At 42.3% G+C, this 19,089-nt stretch overlaps 1 protein-coding gene across 1 annotated transcript in view; it reads right to left on the bottom strand.

Annotated features, from left to right (window-relative positions):
• The window catches only part of LOC124595440 (C-type mannose receptor 2-like), a 53,894-nt gene that overhangs the window by 15,957 nt on the left and 18,848 nt on the right, over positions 1-19,089 (bottom strand). The window contains exon 4 of the mRNA XM_047134181.1: positions 10,177-10,428. Within this exon, the coding sequence (XP_046990137.1) occupies positions 10,177-10,428 (252 nt within the window). The remainder of the gene's footprint in view (positions 1-10,176; positions 10,429-19,089) is intronic.

Here is a 19,089-nt window from a genome sequence, read left to right as displayed (position 1 = left end):
GTGTGGAAAAGGAGAAGGTGGCTGGGGGAAGGTGGATGCTGGGAGGGTGGTGCGGAGGAAGGGGGGGGGGGGGGGGGAGAGGGTGTCATGCACACATGCAAAGATTTAACGAGAGCAAGACCGTACTGAGAAAGAGTGAAAACTTTGTCATTGTGAAATCTGTTTTGGTCGAAGATTGTAAAATTATCTACGTTTGCACAAGTCTGTCTTCTGTTACATTTAAGCTAGTAATAAATGGACTATATATATCAACGTCCGTTTATACGCGTTGTTACATTTACGCAAGCCACACACACACACACACACACACACACACACACACACACACACACACACACACACACACACACATTATATATATATATATATATATATATATATATATATATATAAAGCCTTAGAGAAAAGATATGCCAGACAGACATAGAAAGATTCCTACGACGTAACTCGCTTACGAGGATGATAGCTTACAAGGCTCCCGTCCAACAGTTTCGTGTGTGTTGTTTGTCGGTTTGTGACCAATAGAAAGTCGAATTAACGGCAGAAACTGAAATGATTAAAAGTAGAGTGTCGCGCTTCATCAATGGTTTATTTAGTTACTGCGAGAGCTTCTCTAAACTCAACGAACTGTAAAGCCGACACCCTACAACGAAAAGGGCTTTGTGCAGCATAGCGGGGTTAGTCTCAGATTCCAAGAACCACCTTCCACGTTTTACGTACTGTAAGTTACATCCTGAGTAATGGCCACGAACGTAGAACTAAAGATATTCGAACACATACAGCGTCGTACAGTCAGTATGCATCATTTACGAGTGAAACGGAAAGGCGGAATATAATTTCGTACATGCTATACTGTAGAGGCTGGATAGTAACGGAGTTATCCACTTGCGGCGGAAATATCAGTATCAATTTCAAAAGAGGGTTGTTATTTAACCCACGACATTTGCCTGCAGTTCGGTAGGCAGAAAGTTTTCGCTACCAACTCTCCACCACTTGTTGGTCATGAAACTTCTGATAAAACTTTCTTCCAACGTCTATGTCGAGCGCTATCCGACCAGCGTGTTAGCCACTTCGCTTACCTATGCAGATGACATGATCACACAACTCAATAACGAATACAGTTAGGAATACAGAATCTGTAGGCAGTGGGAACCGACGTGCAATAGAAAAGCAGATCATTTTACCACTATTCCCCCGCAGCGTCGTAGTGACACCAGGACCTGAGAAAGATGCCACTTTTACGATACAGGACACAATCCGTCTGAGAAAGCCAGAACTGTCACACTGACTACAACGCTCATTTCCTGAACACGGTGCTGACTGGCTGTGTATAGGTTTCAAACACCTCACCATTTATTCATAGTGTTGAAGTACGTTACGTTGGTTGAATTAATTTCACTAAATTGGTATAGAGATTTCAGATGTTTGATATGTGTTATATTTTTCTAATGGCTCCGATATTTGTTTTCTCCAGACTGTACACACAAATGCACTTTATAAGTAACCTCTGTTTATGAGAAACATTTATGACTGCCTTCTCACTGACGAATATAAAGGGAAAAGAAGGGCAACTCAAACCTAAGTTTTAGCAGCACACCGGTGTTTTTAAGCCTACTGCGAATGTACGGGGGCTGTTTGGAAAGTAAGTGCGATCGGTCGCGAGATAGAAACCACAGTGAAAATAAAATAAAAAAAAATTCGCAGTAGCTAGCCACGCCTTCCAGATACCTCTCTAAATAGTCACCGCTCCGACTTAGGCGTTTGTCATGGCGTTGTAGAAACTTTCCAGTACCATTTTCACAGCAATCAGCTCCATGTGCTTTTCGCCAATTCTCTACGCTGATCTGCCTTTCGTTGTTTGTGCCAAAATGTTGTCTTAGTAGCCAGCAGTTGATATGAGCAGAGAGGAACAACAGAGGGAGCCAATTAAGGGCTGTAGTGTGAGTGATCAAACACTTCCCATCGAAAACGCTGCAGGATCTTCTTCATTGCCCCTGCAGAATGCGGCTGAAAACTGTCCCGAAGAAAGAAACGCATGTCAATCATGTTACGTGGGCTGCATAGCTTCGGGCGAAATTTCTCACCAGATCCACATACTTGGCGGGAGACACTGTTGTTTTCGGCATTTCTGGCGATTACATTGCGCTCTGAAGTGGAAAAAGCGACGTGAAGCGATCGATAGGCACACTAAAGACACTTCCCAACACATCTGTGTAAAGTTGTGTTGGATTTTCACAGTGGTTTCCAAAAAATGGCTCAAATGGCTCTGAGCACTATGGGACTTAGCTTCTGAGGTCATCAGTCCCCTAGAACTTAGAACTACTTAAACCTAGCCTAAGGACATCACACACATCCATGCCAGAGGCAGGATTCGAACCGGCGGCCGTAGGGGTCTCGCGGTTCCAGACTGTAGCGCCTAGAACCGCTTGGCCACTCTGGCCGGCAGTGATTTCCATTTCTCACCTAATCGGACCTTGTTTTCCGAATATGCCTCGTATATGACGCAGAGAAAATGATGTCTGATGGTTGACATTCTGTTTCTTACTCAGGATTGTTATTATCAGCTACTGTTGAGGTGACGGGTATCAGTAAAATATGGTACTTTAAGGAATGCACTTACTTGAATCCTTGAATAGTTTTTAAATACTTCAGAAAGGAAGTAAAATACACATGTGATTTATACTGGTAGTTTCAGAGGGTAACCAATCACTTTACACCTACAGACGAATATTACGACGTCCAATATGTGTCTCTCGTTGAGACAGACAGTTGGGTCACCCAACAGATCATGGTCAACGGAAATTTAAATAACCATATAATGTAGTGGCGAGCGGCTTTTTTATGTACTCTCATGTGTTATAACCTCATATGTACTGCAGAAGCTACGCCTCGCATGAGTTTGTACCACTTGTTGAAGAGACCGCAACAACAACTTCCACAAATTCATTAATGTCTGCAAGGCTTAGTGACCAACAATAATGACCGAGTATAAGAAACACCGCTCCATGAATAGTCCCCTGAGAACAGAGTTGTAACTAACAAGAAGATAACGCGGCAATTTTCTTTGTAATTTCGTGCAGTTATGGTATGTGGAATTCAGAATCCAAATATACCCCTCGAAAGCAGTTCGATGGAACTCATAAAATTTATCCATAAAATCGTGTTTTAAATTTTCCAACCTTTTTAATATGCTAAAATAAGACAAAGTTTTCGATGAGCAGTGTAGCTGTTTGGCAGAGTGCTCGCTCACTTTGTGGGGGACCTGAGTTCGATTGAAGGTGTAATGAAATTTTTAAACAAACGTGCATGTTCTACGAGCATTTCCGTGAAGCAAAGAATACGTAAATCGCACAAGACTAGTAATCATTAGAACCAGTTTCGTTTCGGTCATTATTTTCTTCGTTCTTTTTCGTTCAGTTAGAATACCTGCATCGAAATACTTCTGAGGGATACGTTTCAGTTCTGAAGTTCACATCCCATAAATACAAAAATTACAAAAATTCTACTGAGCCTGAGACGGCAATAAAATTCCCCTACTTTTAATGTTAGTCTAACGTGTGGAGTACGGTATGTGATGCTAGTCAACGTTTTAGCTAAATGACGCTGAAATGACTAACAGCAGCATATACTACGCTCATTCTGCCGAGGTGAAACAGTCATACGCCAAACTGTGAATGTCCCTTAAGTGGGATCCTGAAATGGGGTAAACATGCGTAGAAATCAGCAGTGCGGTTGTGGTCTTCCCCTAAGTATTCTCGGTTATATGCTCTATACAAGCTTCGTAATGAGAGCGTAAGTTGTAGAAGTGTTAATTAGTTTTGATAAGTTACACACAACATAGCTCTCGTGTGATTTTTATTGGGCCTTTCATCAGAATCAAGAGGAATTTACAACACTCGTCATCCTCTTTGACCAGTAACGTGAGGGTAACGGCTGATGTGATGTTTCTTTCTGCATATTTTGAATTTATTGCGTTATTATTTGTTATATTTCCGTTGGTTTCGAGAAAAAAATGTTTTTATAATCTCTGTTGTGCATGAGACACATAATATTCTCTTCTATTTTAGCGGGAATTCTAATTAGTCATCTATTTATCGGTCTTCCTCTATGATACACATTTTCAGTTTTTGAATTCTCATTGTTTATCTTGGTCTGCACTAAAGCTATAGAAACATTTTTATTGCGAAACTTTATTCATCCATTTCTCGTAAAAGATTATCTTGCTAATTACTGATAGAGCATATTACATGAAACTCAGAAGTATCTGTCTTCCAGATGCAGTAATCAAAACTGACTCATTTAAGTCTTAAAAGATGGCCAAGTATACGACGAAACCAAGATGGTTTTTTTTTTTTTTTTTTTGCTTGCCTATGACATGTTCACTGTCTCACAGATCAGAGCGTACGACTAGTATCGCCATTAACATTTTATGCGACAATTTTCTACCTCGTATACTTTGGGGGATCTATTATAATGAAATTTCAACAAATGATGCAACAGATGGCTATTGAACTGTATGTTTAGAGATGTTCTTTTCTTGTCTGTTAGCACAGGTGTTTAATTGAAAGTTGTGGGATTACATCATGTGTTTATACCAGAGTATACTACCTACGTAACGTAACGTGTCTGTATTTGGATGAGAAGATTGGAAGCTGAGAATAGGAGGGGCAATGTACTCGTTACTGTCCGTGTGCGTGGTATGAGCGATCTACCAGAGGCTGTGACGTTCCTTGTTGCATGCTTTCACCTGTCCCTTACTTAAAGGGGTTTTCGGTCTCGACGTTTCAAAAAATAGTTTTCTTTTCCAGTTTTTGACTTCTTTCAGTCCTAAGAAGGTAAAGTTCATAAGATTTTGTCGAGGAATTTTTATTTGTTTGAAAATCGTGTTTCAATGGAAGTGCGCATATGCCGATACCTGAAAATCATGTTTCAATGGCAGCGCGCATACGCCCACCTAAGCCGCTCTAGGCGACTGAGTCTATCAACATTTCTTTGTCTGTAATGCTCTTTCTAACGTTCTACGTCGAAGGAAATATCTATATAGGTGTTTTACGTGCCCACCAGGGGTATCAAGTATATACTTTCGAGAAAAAATTGATGAAAAAAGCGATTATGGCAACACTACGTCACGTCACGGCGAATGATAATTCGCAATACGATTACTTTTCTGAAAGTTGGTGCAAACAAAAACAAGTTTAGATGAACGGGACACTGAATACTTCTGATCATATGAAGTAATGGAGCAATGAGTTCATTAATTGGGACTTACGCTCCGAAACACATGTTTTTAAGTGTAAAAAAATTGCTGACAATCGGGCGAGCGTAATTTTTTTTACAACAGATGAAAGGATGTCCTGTGTTTTAAGAGAAAATCGTTCTGATACGTCTAACAGTGGAATAAACGCACCGGTACTGTTTTTGCAAAGATTGTGGGGTATATAACTCTCGGAGTTTCTAATATGGACCAAAACAAGGAAAAAATCTAATAAACATGGGCTCTAAAATACATGCCTTAACAGCTGTGAACACTTATTCATCTTTGATACTGCGAATCTCATGTCTTGTATGGCAAGTTCATTGGTTTCCATATTTTTGGAAGAAATAGTAAGGGCTAAAACAAGCACAACATGTATATTAAATAGACGCTATAAAAGGCAAGCCTTAAGAGCTATTGGGACTTGCTCTGTAGCAGAGATGCGTTCCATAGGGTTTGCTTAAACTTTTGAGTTCTTAATTTAAATACCGCCATCCACAATCTTTACTGCTATATAAGGAAACTCATATTTCACTGTCGTAGAAAAAAAAATGCAGATGAATCTTTAGCTTTTGCTTGATGATGTCAACATTTTGCTGGAGCAAAGTAACCGTATGGTGGTGACGCCTATTCAAGGTAAAAGTAAGTTTTTGTGTAGAATAAAGTTTCATGCTTGTAGGGACGCGGGAGCGACAGTTCCAAACGGGACGCTGGTCTCTTGCGCCATGAGACATCAGTGGGTCCCGTGGCGGGACAGAGCAGCTAGCAGCTGCCCAACTAGCCTTTCGTGCGTGCGCCACTCCGACCCTCTTTGCAAGATTCCAGATTCCTGATGCTGTCATATCTACATGATGTTCTAGCAAGAGCGTGCAAAAATTCAACAGGACTTACAGGATGCTTAACTGAACAATTTTAGATAGGGAACGTGGTGTCGGAGAAGCCAGGTTAAGGATAGAATAGGAATAAAATAACATTACTGTCTACTTTTTTATTTCTTATTTACAGTTAATTGCAAGAAGCGTGACTGTCAAAATGCAAGTACCATTTGTACTATGTCTTACAAAATGTGCTGAAACTGACGCCAGTCAACTTCAGCGCAAGCATGACATCGACGAATAAGATGGTGACATACCCTGACAAATATCGCTGGTGTAATTCGAATCACATTACAGGCAGCTACAATTCTGGAAAATAAATCCATCTCCGTACCCAATCGTGTCTCATACACTTGATTTTAGTTATCCCCTAAGGAAATAATCAAAGGGATTCAGTCAGGTGGCCTCGCAGGACACAGAACACGACCTCCCCTTCCAATCTAGCGACCAGGAAGTACAGCACTGCGATGGTTGCGGACATCCACACTGAAGTGAGGCGGTGCACCGTCATGCTGTACCCCATCCTCTCCAACACCAAGGGTACGTTCTCCAACAGCTCATTTAGGTTTACCTTGCACGAGCATCAAGTACCGGTGGCCATTCAGACGGCCAGGTAGAAGAAGGATACGGCCCAATGAGATAGTCACCTACAGTGGTGACCCAGATATTCACAGCGAAACGTACTTCATGGTGTGACTCTAGTAGAGCCTGAGGGTTTTCCTCAACTCACACATGGCTATTTCTGCTGTTCTAAATACCATGACGATCGAATGAGGCCTCGTCAGTAAACAACACCGTTTGGAGAAAATCTGGTCTATCTGGTTGGAACAACCACTGACACAATGCCACACGTGGTGCAATCTCAGTCACAAGCATTTCATGGACTCGTTGCGGGTGATACGGGTCTAATGGTTCGTGGACTACTTGCCATACGATGGTACGTGCCACACCCACTGCACGCGCAATACGACGAGTCCTGGTATTGGGGTCCGTTGCAGCACGTTTCAACACCTGCTCTTTAAAATAGAGTTGTAATTAGGCTGTTTAGGTTCTTATGTCGGTAACGCCACGTAGCGCTCTGTATGAAAATCATTGTACTTTGTGCCGTCTGTGGCTGGTTGGACTCATTGTTGGAATATTCGCTTGTGTAGCGTTGGGCAGTTGGATATGAACAGCGCGTGGCGTTGGGCAGTTGGAGGTGATCCACCAGCAGTGGTGGATGCAGGGCCATTCTTTTGTGGGGATTATTAAAAGTCAGATTGCGTTGAGCTAAAAAATATATTATGTGTCAGTTTAGTGATGATACGAATAAGTGAAGAGAGAATTGTCTGAGTACGTCCAGTTTTGCTCAGCTGTTGGAAAATCAAATAACGTAAGAGGTTTAGCAGCACAGTCATTCTTAATTTTCCTAAGGGGACGTTTTAGAGTGTGCGATGGTGCTTAGGTTGCCGGACCCTTGTTTCTTCTGCCACAGAATCAGTCTTGCCGTCCGCAATGGCCGAGCGGTTCTAGGCACTTCAGTCTAGAACCGCGAGACCGCTACGGTCGCAGGTTCGAATCCTGCCTCGGGCATGGATGTGTGTGATGTCCTTAAGGTTGAAGTAGTTCTAAGTTCTAGGGGACTGATGACCTCAGATGTCAAGTTCCATAGTTCTCAGAGCCATTTGAACCATTATTCGAACCAGTCTTCAGCAATCGAGGGAAATATACACTCGTCGTGGCGGATGATGCCTGTTAGGATATTGTTCTGTGTACATCTTTCCAGCAGCGAGAGCATTGCAACGTACTTCCCGATACACAAGGTGCATGTCAGTGAGTTCAGTGCAGCTTTACCGGTACCTGCTCCATCGTATTGTACTGTACGTCTCTGAATAGTACTGAGTAGTGAATGGATCTGAAGTTGTTTCATAGCACGTTCTGTCACGGAACAATGTAAATAGATTACAAAACAGCGACATTGTGGACAAGTAACGTACGTCTACATCTAAATCTACATGGATACTCTGCAAATCACATTTAAGTGCCTGGCAGAGGGTTCATAGAACCACCTTGACAATTCTCTATTATTCCAATCTCGCACAGCGCGCGGAAAGAATGTACACCTATATCTTTCGGTACGAGCTCTGATTTCCCTTATTTTATCTTGGTGATCGTTCCTCCCTATGTAGGTCGGTGTCAACAAAATATTTTCGCATTCGGAGGAGAAAGTTGGTGATTGCAATTTCGTGAGAAGATTCCGTCGCAACGACTAACGCCTTTCTTTTAATGATGTCCAGGCCAAATCCTGTACCATTTCTGTGACACTATCTCCCATATTTCGCGATAATACACAACGTGCTGCCTTTGTTTGAACTTTTTCGATGTATTCCGTCAGTCCTATCTGGTAAGGATCCCACACCGCGGCACAGTATTCTGAAAGAGGACGGACGAGATTAGTGTAGGCAGTCTTCTTAGTATGTCTGTTACATTTTCTGTGTCCTGCCAATTAAACACAGTCTTTGGTTAGCCTTCACCAAGCCTTCCCCACAACATTTTGTGTGTGTTCCTTCCAATTTAAGTTGTTTGTAATTGTAATACCTAGGTATTTACTTGAATTTACTGCTTTGAGATTAGACTGATATATCGTGTAACCGAAGTTTAACGAGTTCCCTGTAGCACTCATGTGGATGACCTCACACTTCTCGTTATTTTGGGTCAACTGCCACTTTTCGCACCATTCCGATATTTCTTCTAAACCGTTTTTCAATTTGTTTTTGTCTTCTGATGACTTTATTAGTCGACAAACGACAGCGTCATCTGCAAACAACCGAAGACGGCTACTTGGATTGTCTCCAAAATCGTTAATAGAGATAAGGAACAGCAAAGGGCCTATAACAATACCTTGGGGAACGCCAGAAATCACTTCTGTTTTTCTCTATGACTTTCCGTCACTTACTACGAACTGTGACCTCTCTGACAGGAAATCAGATATCCAGTCACATAACAGACGATATTCCATAAGCACGCAGTTTCAGTACGGGCCGCTTTTGTGGTATAGTGTCAAAAAAAGTCTTCCGGAAAGCCAGAAATTCGGAATCGATCTGAAATCCCTTGTCAATAGCACTCAACACTTCATGTGAATAAAGAGCTAGTTGTGTTTCACAGGAACGATGTTTTCTAAACCTGTGCTGACTGTGTGTCAATAGGCCGTTTTCTTCGAGGTAATTCATAATGTTCGAACACAATATATGTTCTATGATCCTGCTGCATATCGACGTTAAGGATATGGGCCTGTAATTTAGTGGATTACTTCTACCACCTTTCTTGAATATTGGTGTGACCTGTGCAACTTTCCAGTCTTTGGGAACCTGTATCATGACTTTCTGGTAATAAGGCTCGTGCAATTTTTTTCCTTGCACGAAATAAGGAATGTAAATGTGGATAAACAGGTTAGTACGTGTAAACTGGTTCTCATGTTAGTTGTAAATAAGTTGGAAAACAGTAATCGTAGACAAAGCGGTAGACAGATTATTTGCGCCGACCGGGGTGGCCGAGCGGTTCTAGGCGCTTCACTCCGGAACCGAGCGACCGCTACGGTCGCAGGTTCGAATCCTGCCTCGGACATGGATGTGTGTGGTGTCCTTAGGTTAGTTAGGATTAATTACTAGGGGACTGATGACCTCAGAAGTTAAATACCATAGTGCTAAGAGCTATTTGAACAGGTCATTACCCTATCTCAAGCTGGCTTCTCTGGCCCCAGGTTCTGTACCCCAAATTGCTCAGTGGAGCAATCTCTGTGTCCTTTCACATTTTTGCACGTTCTAACGGCAACACACTGTATGTATGCAGAATACCGTACCAGCCCCGGAAATCAGTGATTTCAACTCCTGATGACAGTGGAAGACAGCTGTTGGAAGCACGATTGGTTTATTTAAAACAACGCCGCCTGTAAGGCGAGCAGATTTTATTGTAACTAGCATATTCAGTGTCAAGAAAAGTTTTCCTGCGATGAAAGTGGATACAAGCGAGTTAATAAGCTTGAATGTTGATCGTAGAGCCGAAAATTACCTCTAATGGACTTGAAAGTGCCAGTCTTCCGTAGGTCGTTGATGCCGACGAAGGCTTCCTTCACGGCGGGGTTCCTGCGCACGATGTCGGCTATGGCGCGCGCCTCGGCTGCGGACCCGGGCACCGCCAGCTCGGCGCCGTCCTGCCGGCACCTGGCGAGCGCCTGCTCGTAGCTGCGGCCCGTCCGGAACAGCTTGTAGAGGCCGGCGCCGGGCACGTGCTCGTACCCGCGCGGCACGCGGCCCCGTATTTCTGTGGACAGTCAAAATGGCTCTGAGCACTATGCGCCTTAACTTCTGAGGTCATCAGTCGCCTAGAACTTAGAACTTATTACATCTAACTAACCTAAGGACATCACACACATCCATGCCCGAGGCAGGATTCGAACCTGCGACCGTAGCGGTCGCTCGGATCCAGACTGCAGCGCCTAGAACCGTACGGTTCGCCGGCCGGCTCTGTGGAGAGTCGCTGTACGCTAACTGCACCGTGGAAGTGACAGGCACCCTCAATCACCCAACATTGAGGGGGGTGTCATAGATTTGGGATGAAAAATACAGGCAATTAAGAGGCAATGAGGTGTGCTCGATGATCGATATATTGTCTCAAACTGTTTATAAGCCAAACTTCAACTCACAATACGAGCATGAAAGAAGACTAATGTAGGCATAGCTCAAAATATGAAATACACACTACTGGCTATTAATATTGCTACACCACGAAGATGACGTGCTACAGACGCGAAATTTAACCGACAGGAAGAAGATGCTGTACTATGCAAATGATTAACTTTTCAGAGCATTCACACAAGGTTGGCATGACATGAGGAAAGTTTCCAACCGATTTCTCATACCCAAACAGCAGTTGACCGGCGTTGCCTGGTGAAACGTTGTTGTGAAGCCTCGTGTAAGTAGGAGAAATGCGTACCATCACGTTTCCGACTTTGGTTAAGGTCGCATTGTTCAAAAAATGGTTCAAATGGCTCTGAGCACTATGGGACTCAACTTCTGTGGTCATCAGTCCCTTAGAACTTAGAACTACTTGAACCTAACTAACTTAAGGACGTCACACACATCCATGCCCGAGGCAGGATTCGAACCTGCGACCGTAGCAGTCCCGCGGTTCCAAACTGCGCCCCTGGAACCACTAGACCACCGCGGCCGGCAAGGTCGCATTGTAGCCTAGCTAGATTGCGGTTTATCGTATCGCGACATTGCTGCTCACGTTGGTTGAGATCCAATGGGATCAGGAGGGTAATACGAAACACCGTGCTCGATCCCAACGGCCTCTTATCACTAGCAGTCGAGATGACAGGCATCTTATCCGCATGGCTGTAGCGGATCGGGCACCCACGCCTCGATCCCTGACTCAACAGACGGGGACGTTTGCAAGACGACAACCATCTGCACGAACACTTCGACGACATTTGCAGCAGCATGGACTATCAGCTCGGAGACCATGGCTGCCGTTACCCTTGACGCTGCTTCACATACAGGAGCGCCTGCGATGGTGTACTCAACGACGAACCTGGTTGTACGAATCGCAAAACGTCATTTTTTTCGGATGAATCCAGGTTCTGTTTACAGCATCATGATGGTCACATCCGTTTTTGGTGACATCGCGGTGAACGCACGTTGGAAGCGTGTATTCGTCATCGCCATACTGGCGTATCACCCGGCGTGATGGTATGGGGTGCCATTAGTTGCACGTCACGGTCACCTCTTGTTCGCATTAACGGCACTTTGAACAGTGGACGTTACGTTTCAGATGTATTACGACCCGTGGCTCTACCCTCCATTTGATCTGTGTGAAACCCTACATTTCAGCAGGATAATGCACGACCGCATGTTGCAGGTCCTTTATGGGCCTTTCTGGATACACACAATGTTGTACTGCTGCCCTGGCCAGCACATTGTCCAGATCTCTTACCATTTGAAAACGTCTGGTCAATGGTGGCCGAGCAACTGGCTCGTCATAATACGCCAGTCACTACTCTTGATGAACTGTGGTATCGTGTTGAAGCTGAATGGGCAGCTGTACCTGTACACGCCATCCAATCTCTGTTTGACTCAATGCCCAGGCGTATCAAGGCCGTTATTACGATCAGAGGTGGTTGTTCTGGGTACTGAATTCTCACGATCTATGCATCCAAACTGGGTGAAAATCTAATCACATGTCAGTTCTAGAATAATATATTTCACTCCAATGAATACCCGTTTATCATTTGTTCTTGGTGTAGCTATTTTAATGGCGAGTAGTGTATTCGCCTAAGACTTCAGTAACAGGACTTGTTATGAATGCAGTTGAGCCCACGTTCAGGTTTGTTTCAAACCTGAATTTACTGAGGAAGCGTCTCCATGAAAAAGACAGTGCGAGTGAAAGCCTAAAAATACAGGGTGTTTCAAAAAGAATATACGTATTGGGAAGCACTGCTTTCTCCAATCTATCGATTGCTGCGCTTCGACTCGCCTATTGGAGAAACGAATACAATCTAGTTTATATTGATAGTTGCCAGATGTCAGTTGTCTTCAGTTTCGCGTGGTAACCTTATATGTTTAACATGGCTACTCCACAGCAGAAATCATTTTGTGTTCTCGAGTTTGCGAAGTGCAATTCCGTGATTACAGTGCAAAGACGTTTCAGGTTGAGGTACCAAATTGATCCTCCGAATGGGTGGGACATTTTTATATGGTATCGAAAGTTTTTAGATGAGGGATGTGTATGTAAAGGAAACAGTGATGGCCGCCCTAGTGTTCCTGACGAAAATATTGCACGAATTCAAACTGCTTTCCAAAGTAGTCCTTCAAAATCAACTCCTCCTGGAGTTACAACTGTCTACCACAACAATTTGGCGTGTTTTGAGATGTCGGTTGGTTATGAAGCCGTACAAGTTATAGCTGTTAAAAGCTCTGCGTCGTGATGACAAACGCAAAAGTGTGGTAATTTGTAACGAGATCCCTGATGCTATTAACAAAACTTTCGCACAGCGCATCGTGTTCAGTGATGAAACAACTTTCCGTTTTAGTGGTCAGGTAAACAAACAAAATGTTCGAATTTGGAGCCTGCAGAATGCACATGCAGCCATTGAGCATGTACGAGATTCGCCCAAAGTCAATGTGTTTCTTGCGATATCCATCATCTGCTTACGGCCCACTCTTCTTTGATGGAAACACGGTTAACGGTCACCTGTATCTCGCTGTGTTACAAAACTAGTTGTTTCCGAGGCTGCACGAAGACAACTTCATTTTTCTGCAAGACGGGGCACTGCCTCACCGGAGACGCCAATTGCGTGAATATCTGAATGAAACTCTACCAAACCGTTGGATTGGTCATCAAGGAGCTGGCGACTTGGCATGTCTGAGCTGGGCTCCACGGTCACTAATTTGACGCCATCTGACTTCTTCCTGTGGGGTTTCGTTAAAGATAACGTTTATGTATCACCAGTCACACAGAGGAAGGAAGAGTTGAAGAACCGGATCCGTACTGCCATAACATCAGTGACGAAGGACATGCTAGTCGGAGTATGGGAGGAATTTGAATATCAATGTGATATTTTTCGCGTCGCTGATGGAGGACATTGAACATCAGAGGTTCGTCAATATGCGAGTAAAGTTTCATATTCTTATATTTTAAAGTTTAATAAATACATGCATTCTATATATGTATATTCTTTTTGAAACACCCTGTATAATTTTGGTTAGACGATCAAAAAATCATTCTGTAGATTTAATGAACTAAAAATATCTGTTTATTATGCAGTTTTATATTTCAGTGAGAGTAATACGGCCAGGGTTAAACTGCTGAAGAGAGCTTACGTAAGTCCAGGTTTGCGTACTGCAGAAGCATTTTACATATTCCATCAGAGTGAATTCAACAAAGCTAAAAGAGCATTGACTGACCTACAAATAGAGACATATGAGGCAGAGAAGAATAGCATGGAGAATGAGGAGATTCTGTGAAGAGCACTTTAAAATACGTATACGCCTGTTACATGTTCGAACTATATAAACTAAATCATTAAACTACGTTTCCTCGGTCTAAATTTTTTTCCATTATTAGAAGCCGTTTATCAAAATATGTATGTGTTTTCTGTTCAAAACATATGCTGTCTCCCTGGAACTGAAAGCTATACTATCCTTAAATTAAATTCTGATTGACGTTAGCAAAAAAAGTTAATTGTGATCGTACAAAGTTCAAAACTTTGTAAACAATACAATTTTCATCGTAAATAAATCATTGTAGTTCAGTGATCCCATAATAATTTCGGGATCCGACGATAGAATTTTCACATCAATTGCAATTTCCGTTATAGCTTTTTATAAAAAGGAAATAAAATCAATGTTTGTGGCAGAATCCTAATCCTACTTCTTTTACTATATTTTCACAAAAAATACGGCTTCTTTGCTTTGCACATACAGAACTTCAGATCTATACCCTTCTAACTGTGACTAAAATTTTTTAAATAAACGTTTTGTTTTCGATAGTTAAGTTACTACTTGGTCAGAATCGGCCAGACTCCAATAAGATATTCAAGTAACATGCCACAGTTATAAGGCAACAGATAAATAATGATTTGTGATGAGAGCTGTTAAACAAGTGTCATGCAAGCTATGAAGCAAATAAAATTTAATTCTGGCACTTGCTTGTCTAATGACTCGTGAAAGCACACTACTGCAGGAAATAAGTCTTTATGGCAGTCATCTTCAGCAATACAAAACTACTTGATGAACATTAATTGTTTTCTGTTCTGTTTTAGTATTCTCTATCAAATAATAAATGGTATTTCAGTGCAGTTGAAATTCAATTGATTGGCAAATGCTGTTACCGAGTAGTCAATGAAATTCTTCGCTCTCTTTGTATTAATTGTTTACATTACGTAACCTTGAACAGGCTATCTCTCATTTCTTATTTTAAATATAAATTGAGTTATTTCGAAAAGGAAGTAACATTTTTACTTTTTCACTAGTTTTAATCTTGGTTCTGCTTTTGTATCACTGAATCATATTCTCCTATATAAACATTGAGGTACAACATTCTCAGCGTCTTACCCTGTCACCGTATGATTCGAGAAAGACGCCAGAGGAAACATACTTTGGGATGATGTAGCCTCGTTGGTTCTGCGATACAATAATGAACCGCCGCTGCTCCAACACGAAATGGACAATCTTGGGAATTATATGTCTGCAATGTTTAATATCGGCAACCAACAAACTAATAATCAGCGTCACAGTGTTTTGTGCTGGGATTCCACAGTCTGCGATGTGCTGAAAATCTTAACAATACAGGGTGGATGCTAGGATGCGAATTTGATGCAGAACACAGTCAGTCAGTGCAGTTAGAACTACAAGATCATTCCAAATTTATTTTATAAGAGCGTGCACATTTATTTTACTCCAACCCCACAACACGACTCTAGGTGAATGGCCCTGTCAGTCGGTCAGCTTTTGTCTGATTAAAGTTGTGTAGATAACTTAAGATATTAGTCTCTCAGTAATACTGTCCTGAAGAACAAATCAAAATTCGATACACTAAAGCATCTAATTAACACAGTTCACAGTTCTTATCAGAAATTCGCACTTAATAACGCTGTTCAAACCCGTAATTCAATTTCGAATTTATCACATCAGTAACTCACACTTACATAGTAATGCGGCGTGCAAAACTGCTATTCCACAGCCTTCACGTCGCCTTCATATAACCAAGTTCAACCAAAAGTGTCCAAGTTCAAATCCGCCACTAAATGTCTGACGATCGAATTAAAATGTCCACATATCGCACGTCCTATAGCCGAGAAAGCAACATTTAACAACAAAATTTTCTGAATTGTGACATAATTTTGCACAGATAAAATGTATTCTTAACAGGGCCGTCGTAATACCTCACAAAAAGGATAACATTTTCACATCACTTCATAATTACCACTTCGACAATATTTACACATGTGAAAACAGAATATAATTTTACAGTTTGTAAGAAGGCATACCCTAACAAGAAAAGACAAATTTTACAGAATAAAATGGGGTAATGTGTATACAAAACAATGCATACACGTTAGTAAAAGAAAAAAATATCCTTTCTACACTGCATTTAACCCTCTCCTATCAAATGATGAACTGCAGGAGCATGTAGTTGCTATAGCATCGATAAATGGTGTCTTTATGATAACAAAAAGAAAAGAAGGGAATGGTTGAGCCCAGCAGCACCTTCCCATTCAAAGACATTTGCGCATCCACAGAAGACAATGTTTTGCATCTGGCGAAACAGCGACGATGTCGTGTACTACGAATTGGTTCCCCCAAGTGTAACCATCACTGCCGACATTTACTGTCGACAAACGAACGTCTTGCAGGCAAAATACCAGAACAACGGCCAGGAAGGATGCGTAGAGTGATGCTCCACGATAACTCCCGCCCGCATTTCACTAGATTGACAAAAACACGTCTACCTTATTCACCTGACGTCGCACCCTTAGATGTTCACTTTTTCCGCTCTGTATGGAACAACCTTCGTACGGAACTTCCTTTCAGGATGAAAGTGTTCTCCGGATAGGGCTCGACGAGTTCTCCGTCTCAAAACCACTTGATTTCCACAGTCGTGAAATCGAATGGTTACCCCCGCGTTGCTAGACTGTTGTAAATAGATAAGGAGAATATATTATTGATGACTAAATTCTCTTCTGCAACTGTTGTGTTTATTAAACTTACAGAACGCTACGAATTATGCACCAACCAGGTATTTAGGGGAGTATCATAATTAACAATCATAACAGGTAATATGTAAAACAATAATACTAGCTGATATGTGTTAATTCTGATTTCACAGTAACCAGTAGGATATTTAAATACGATCTAGTAGGGCTAAGGACACTTGGCTGAAAACTCTAGTTGCAGTGCCACATTAAAATGAAATGAAATGATCGTACGGCATAACTGGCAGGGAGAACCAATCTAGAGTAGTTGGGCAGCCTGGCTCACGTATTTCTACTTGACGCCAATTCTGCGCCTTATACGTCCTTGTGATGCAGATCAGATGCAGTGTTAACAACAAAAGAAATATCCAGTCACGCGAGTGCAGGAAACCTCCAACTGTGCCAGGAACTGAACCTGCGATCTCACAATACAGGGGCAGCGACGCTAGCCACTTGGCCACGAGTTGCAGACCGTGTAGAAATGAGTGTCTCTTACGAATAGCGCCTGATGCGAGGTTAGCAGCGTAATGTAATTTCTTCTTGGAAAAGGAAACACGCTATTCCAGATCTATGGGCATGGTGTGATGATTCGCATTCATGTCTTCAATTGTGTTCTCAGTTTAAAGCTATCAGAACGAACGTTCTTACTGGTAATGCTGGATAAGGTCAGAGAAATAATTCGCGGCCACTGTCGATAGACCTTGCACAAGGTGGAAATGGATATTTTTTATTAACATGTTCACAACGAGTTTTCTACATAGTCATTCCTTCAGTCCTAGTGTTATTTTATTGTTAATGTATGTCTTGGGACAAACTGTAAAACTTTACTCTGGATTTAAAATATGTAAATATTGTCAAAGGTGGCTATTTTGGTTTCATCACCCCACCAATTGCGAAATCGAAACGTCAATGAAAATCAAAAATGTCTTATTTGCAACATTTGGCTATACTTTCTAACTACTTCCTATCTGGTCGCCGCTCCGACTCCGACATTCTTCGTAGCGAGGTTTCGACTTTCCAATGTCCTCTCTATAGAAGGCACCCATCTTTGATTTCCAACAGCTCCCTACTATGGTATGCAGTTCGTCGTCTGTGCCAAAATTCTTTCCTCCTACCCAGCGGTTCACGTGAGCGAAGAGATGAAAATAAGAGGGAGCCAAATCCTGGCTGTGTGGTGAGTAATCAAACACTTCCCACGGAAAACGCTGCAAATTCGTCTTTGCTGCATCTGCATTATGCAGTCAAGAATTGTCATGAAGAAGGGAACGCTTGACATTTATTTGGGCTGCATGAAAGCAAGCGAAACGCTTCCGCAGGACTTCACACTTGGCGGGAGACACTATTTTCTAGGCATCTTTATTTCCCCGTTATGCACTCAGAACTGAAAACTGACTTGGCGCGACAGACGGGTATACTAGAGACACTGTACAACACATCTGCTCGAAGCTTCATAGGATTACCGGATTTTCCCTGTTTTACGTTAGTGACTGATCAGAGGTTAAAAAAAAGTGCCATCTTAGACTGTAATTATAACAGATCTGATAATGTTGTTCTCTATGAAAGGTAATGCTATGACCCAGTTAGGGATATATTTTATCTACGTGGAATTCAGTTAAATTTTATCAAGCCCACATCTGACGGGTGCTGGAAGATGGGCATCATCCCAGAGACCCTGCTGGTGAAGCAATGTCGTGAAAATGCCTGCAGGTGCGACGCTCCGTGTACCCCTGCTGGCAGACAAGCAACAGTGGGAGCTGATGCTATGGGTGATGAGAGCATAGATGTCTGGGGAGCGAATCCGTCTGGTGTCTGGATAGCGGCATCTGACGCTGACAGACGCACAATGAGTCAGTGCTAGGAGGGCGTCAGATCGACCCTGAACTCATCAATGTTGCTGTTGTACTCTGTGGAAGACGGTCCGATCAGAATGAAGATGAAATGGTAATAACTTCATGGCAGAAGACAACTCAGTGATTCGCGGCTCGAACTGATGACCAGCGCAGCTGGATGGTCAGTATTTATACATACTAAAGTGAGTTTGTTGGAATGTTTCTTCTACGTCATGCACGCACATGTCGAGAGCGTATTTTACATAATTGAGAAGAAGTGTTTAAGCATGGAAATTAAAAACTAATCGCCCATAATATCTTCATCAAACTTATGGAACTGCCTGTGACAAAAGAAACACTGTGTAATACATTCATACCAAAACTGTTGCACAGACACAA

Source organism: Schistocerca americana, chromosome 2 (genome assembly GCF_021461395.2).
Source record: "Schistocerca americana isolate TAMUIC-IGC-003095 chromosome 2, iqSchAmer2.1, whole genome shotgun sequence".
NCBI classification, from domain to species: Eukaryota; Metazoa; Arthropoda; class Insecta; order Orthoptera; family Acrididae; genus Schistocerca; species Schistocerca americana.
Note: the sequence above shows the minus strand (reverse complement) of the source record. Positions and strands in the feature narration are given on the sequence as shown.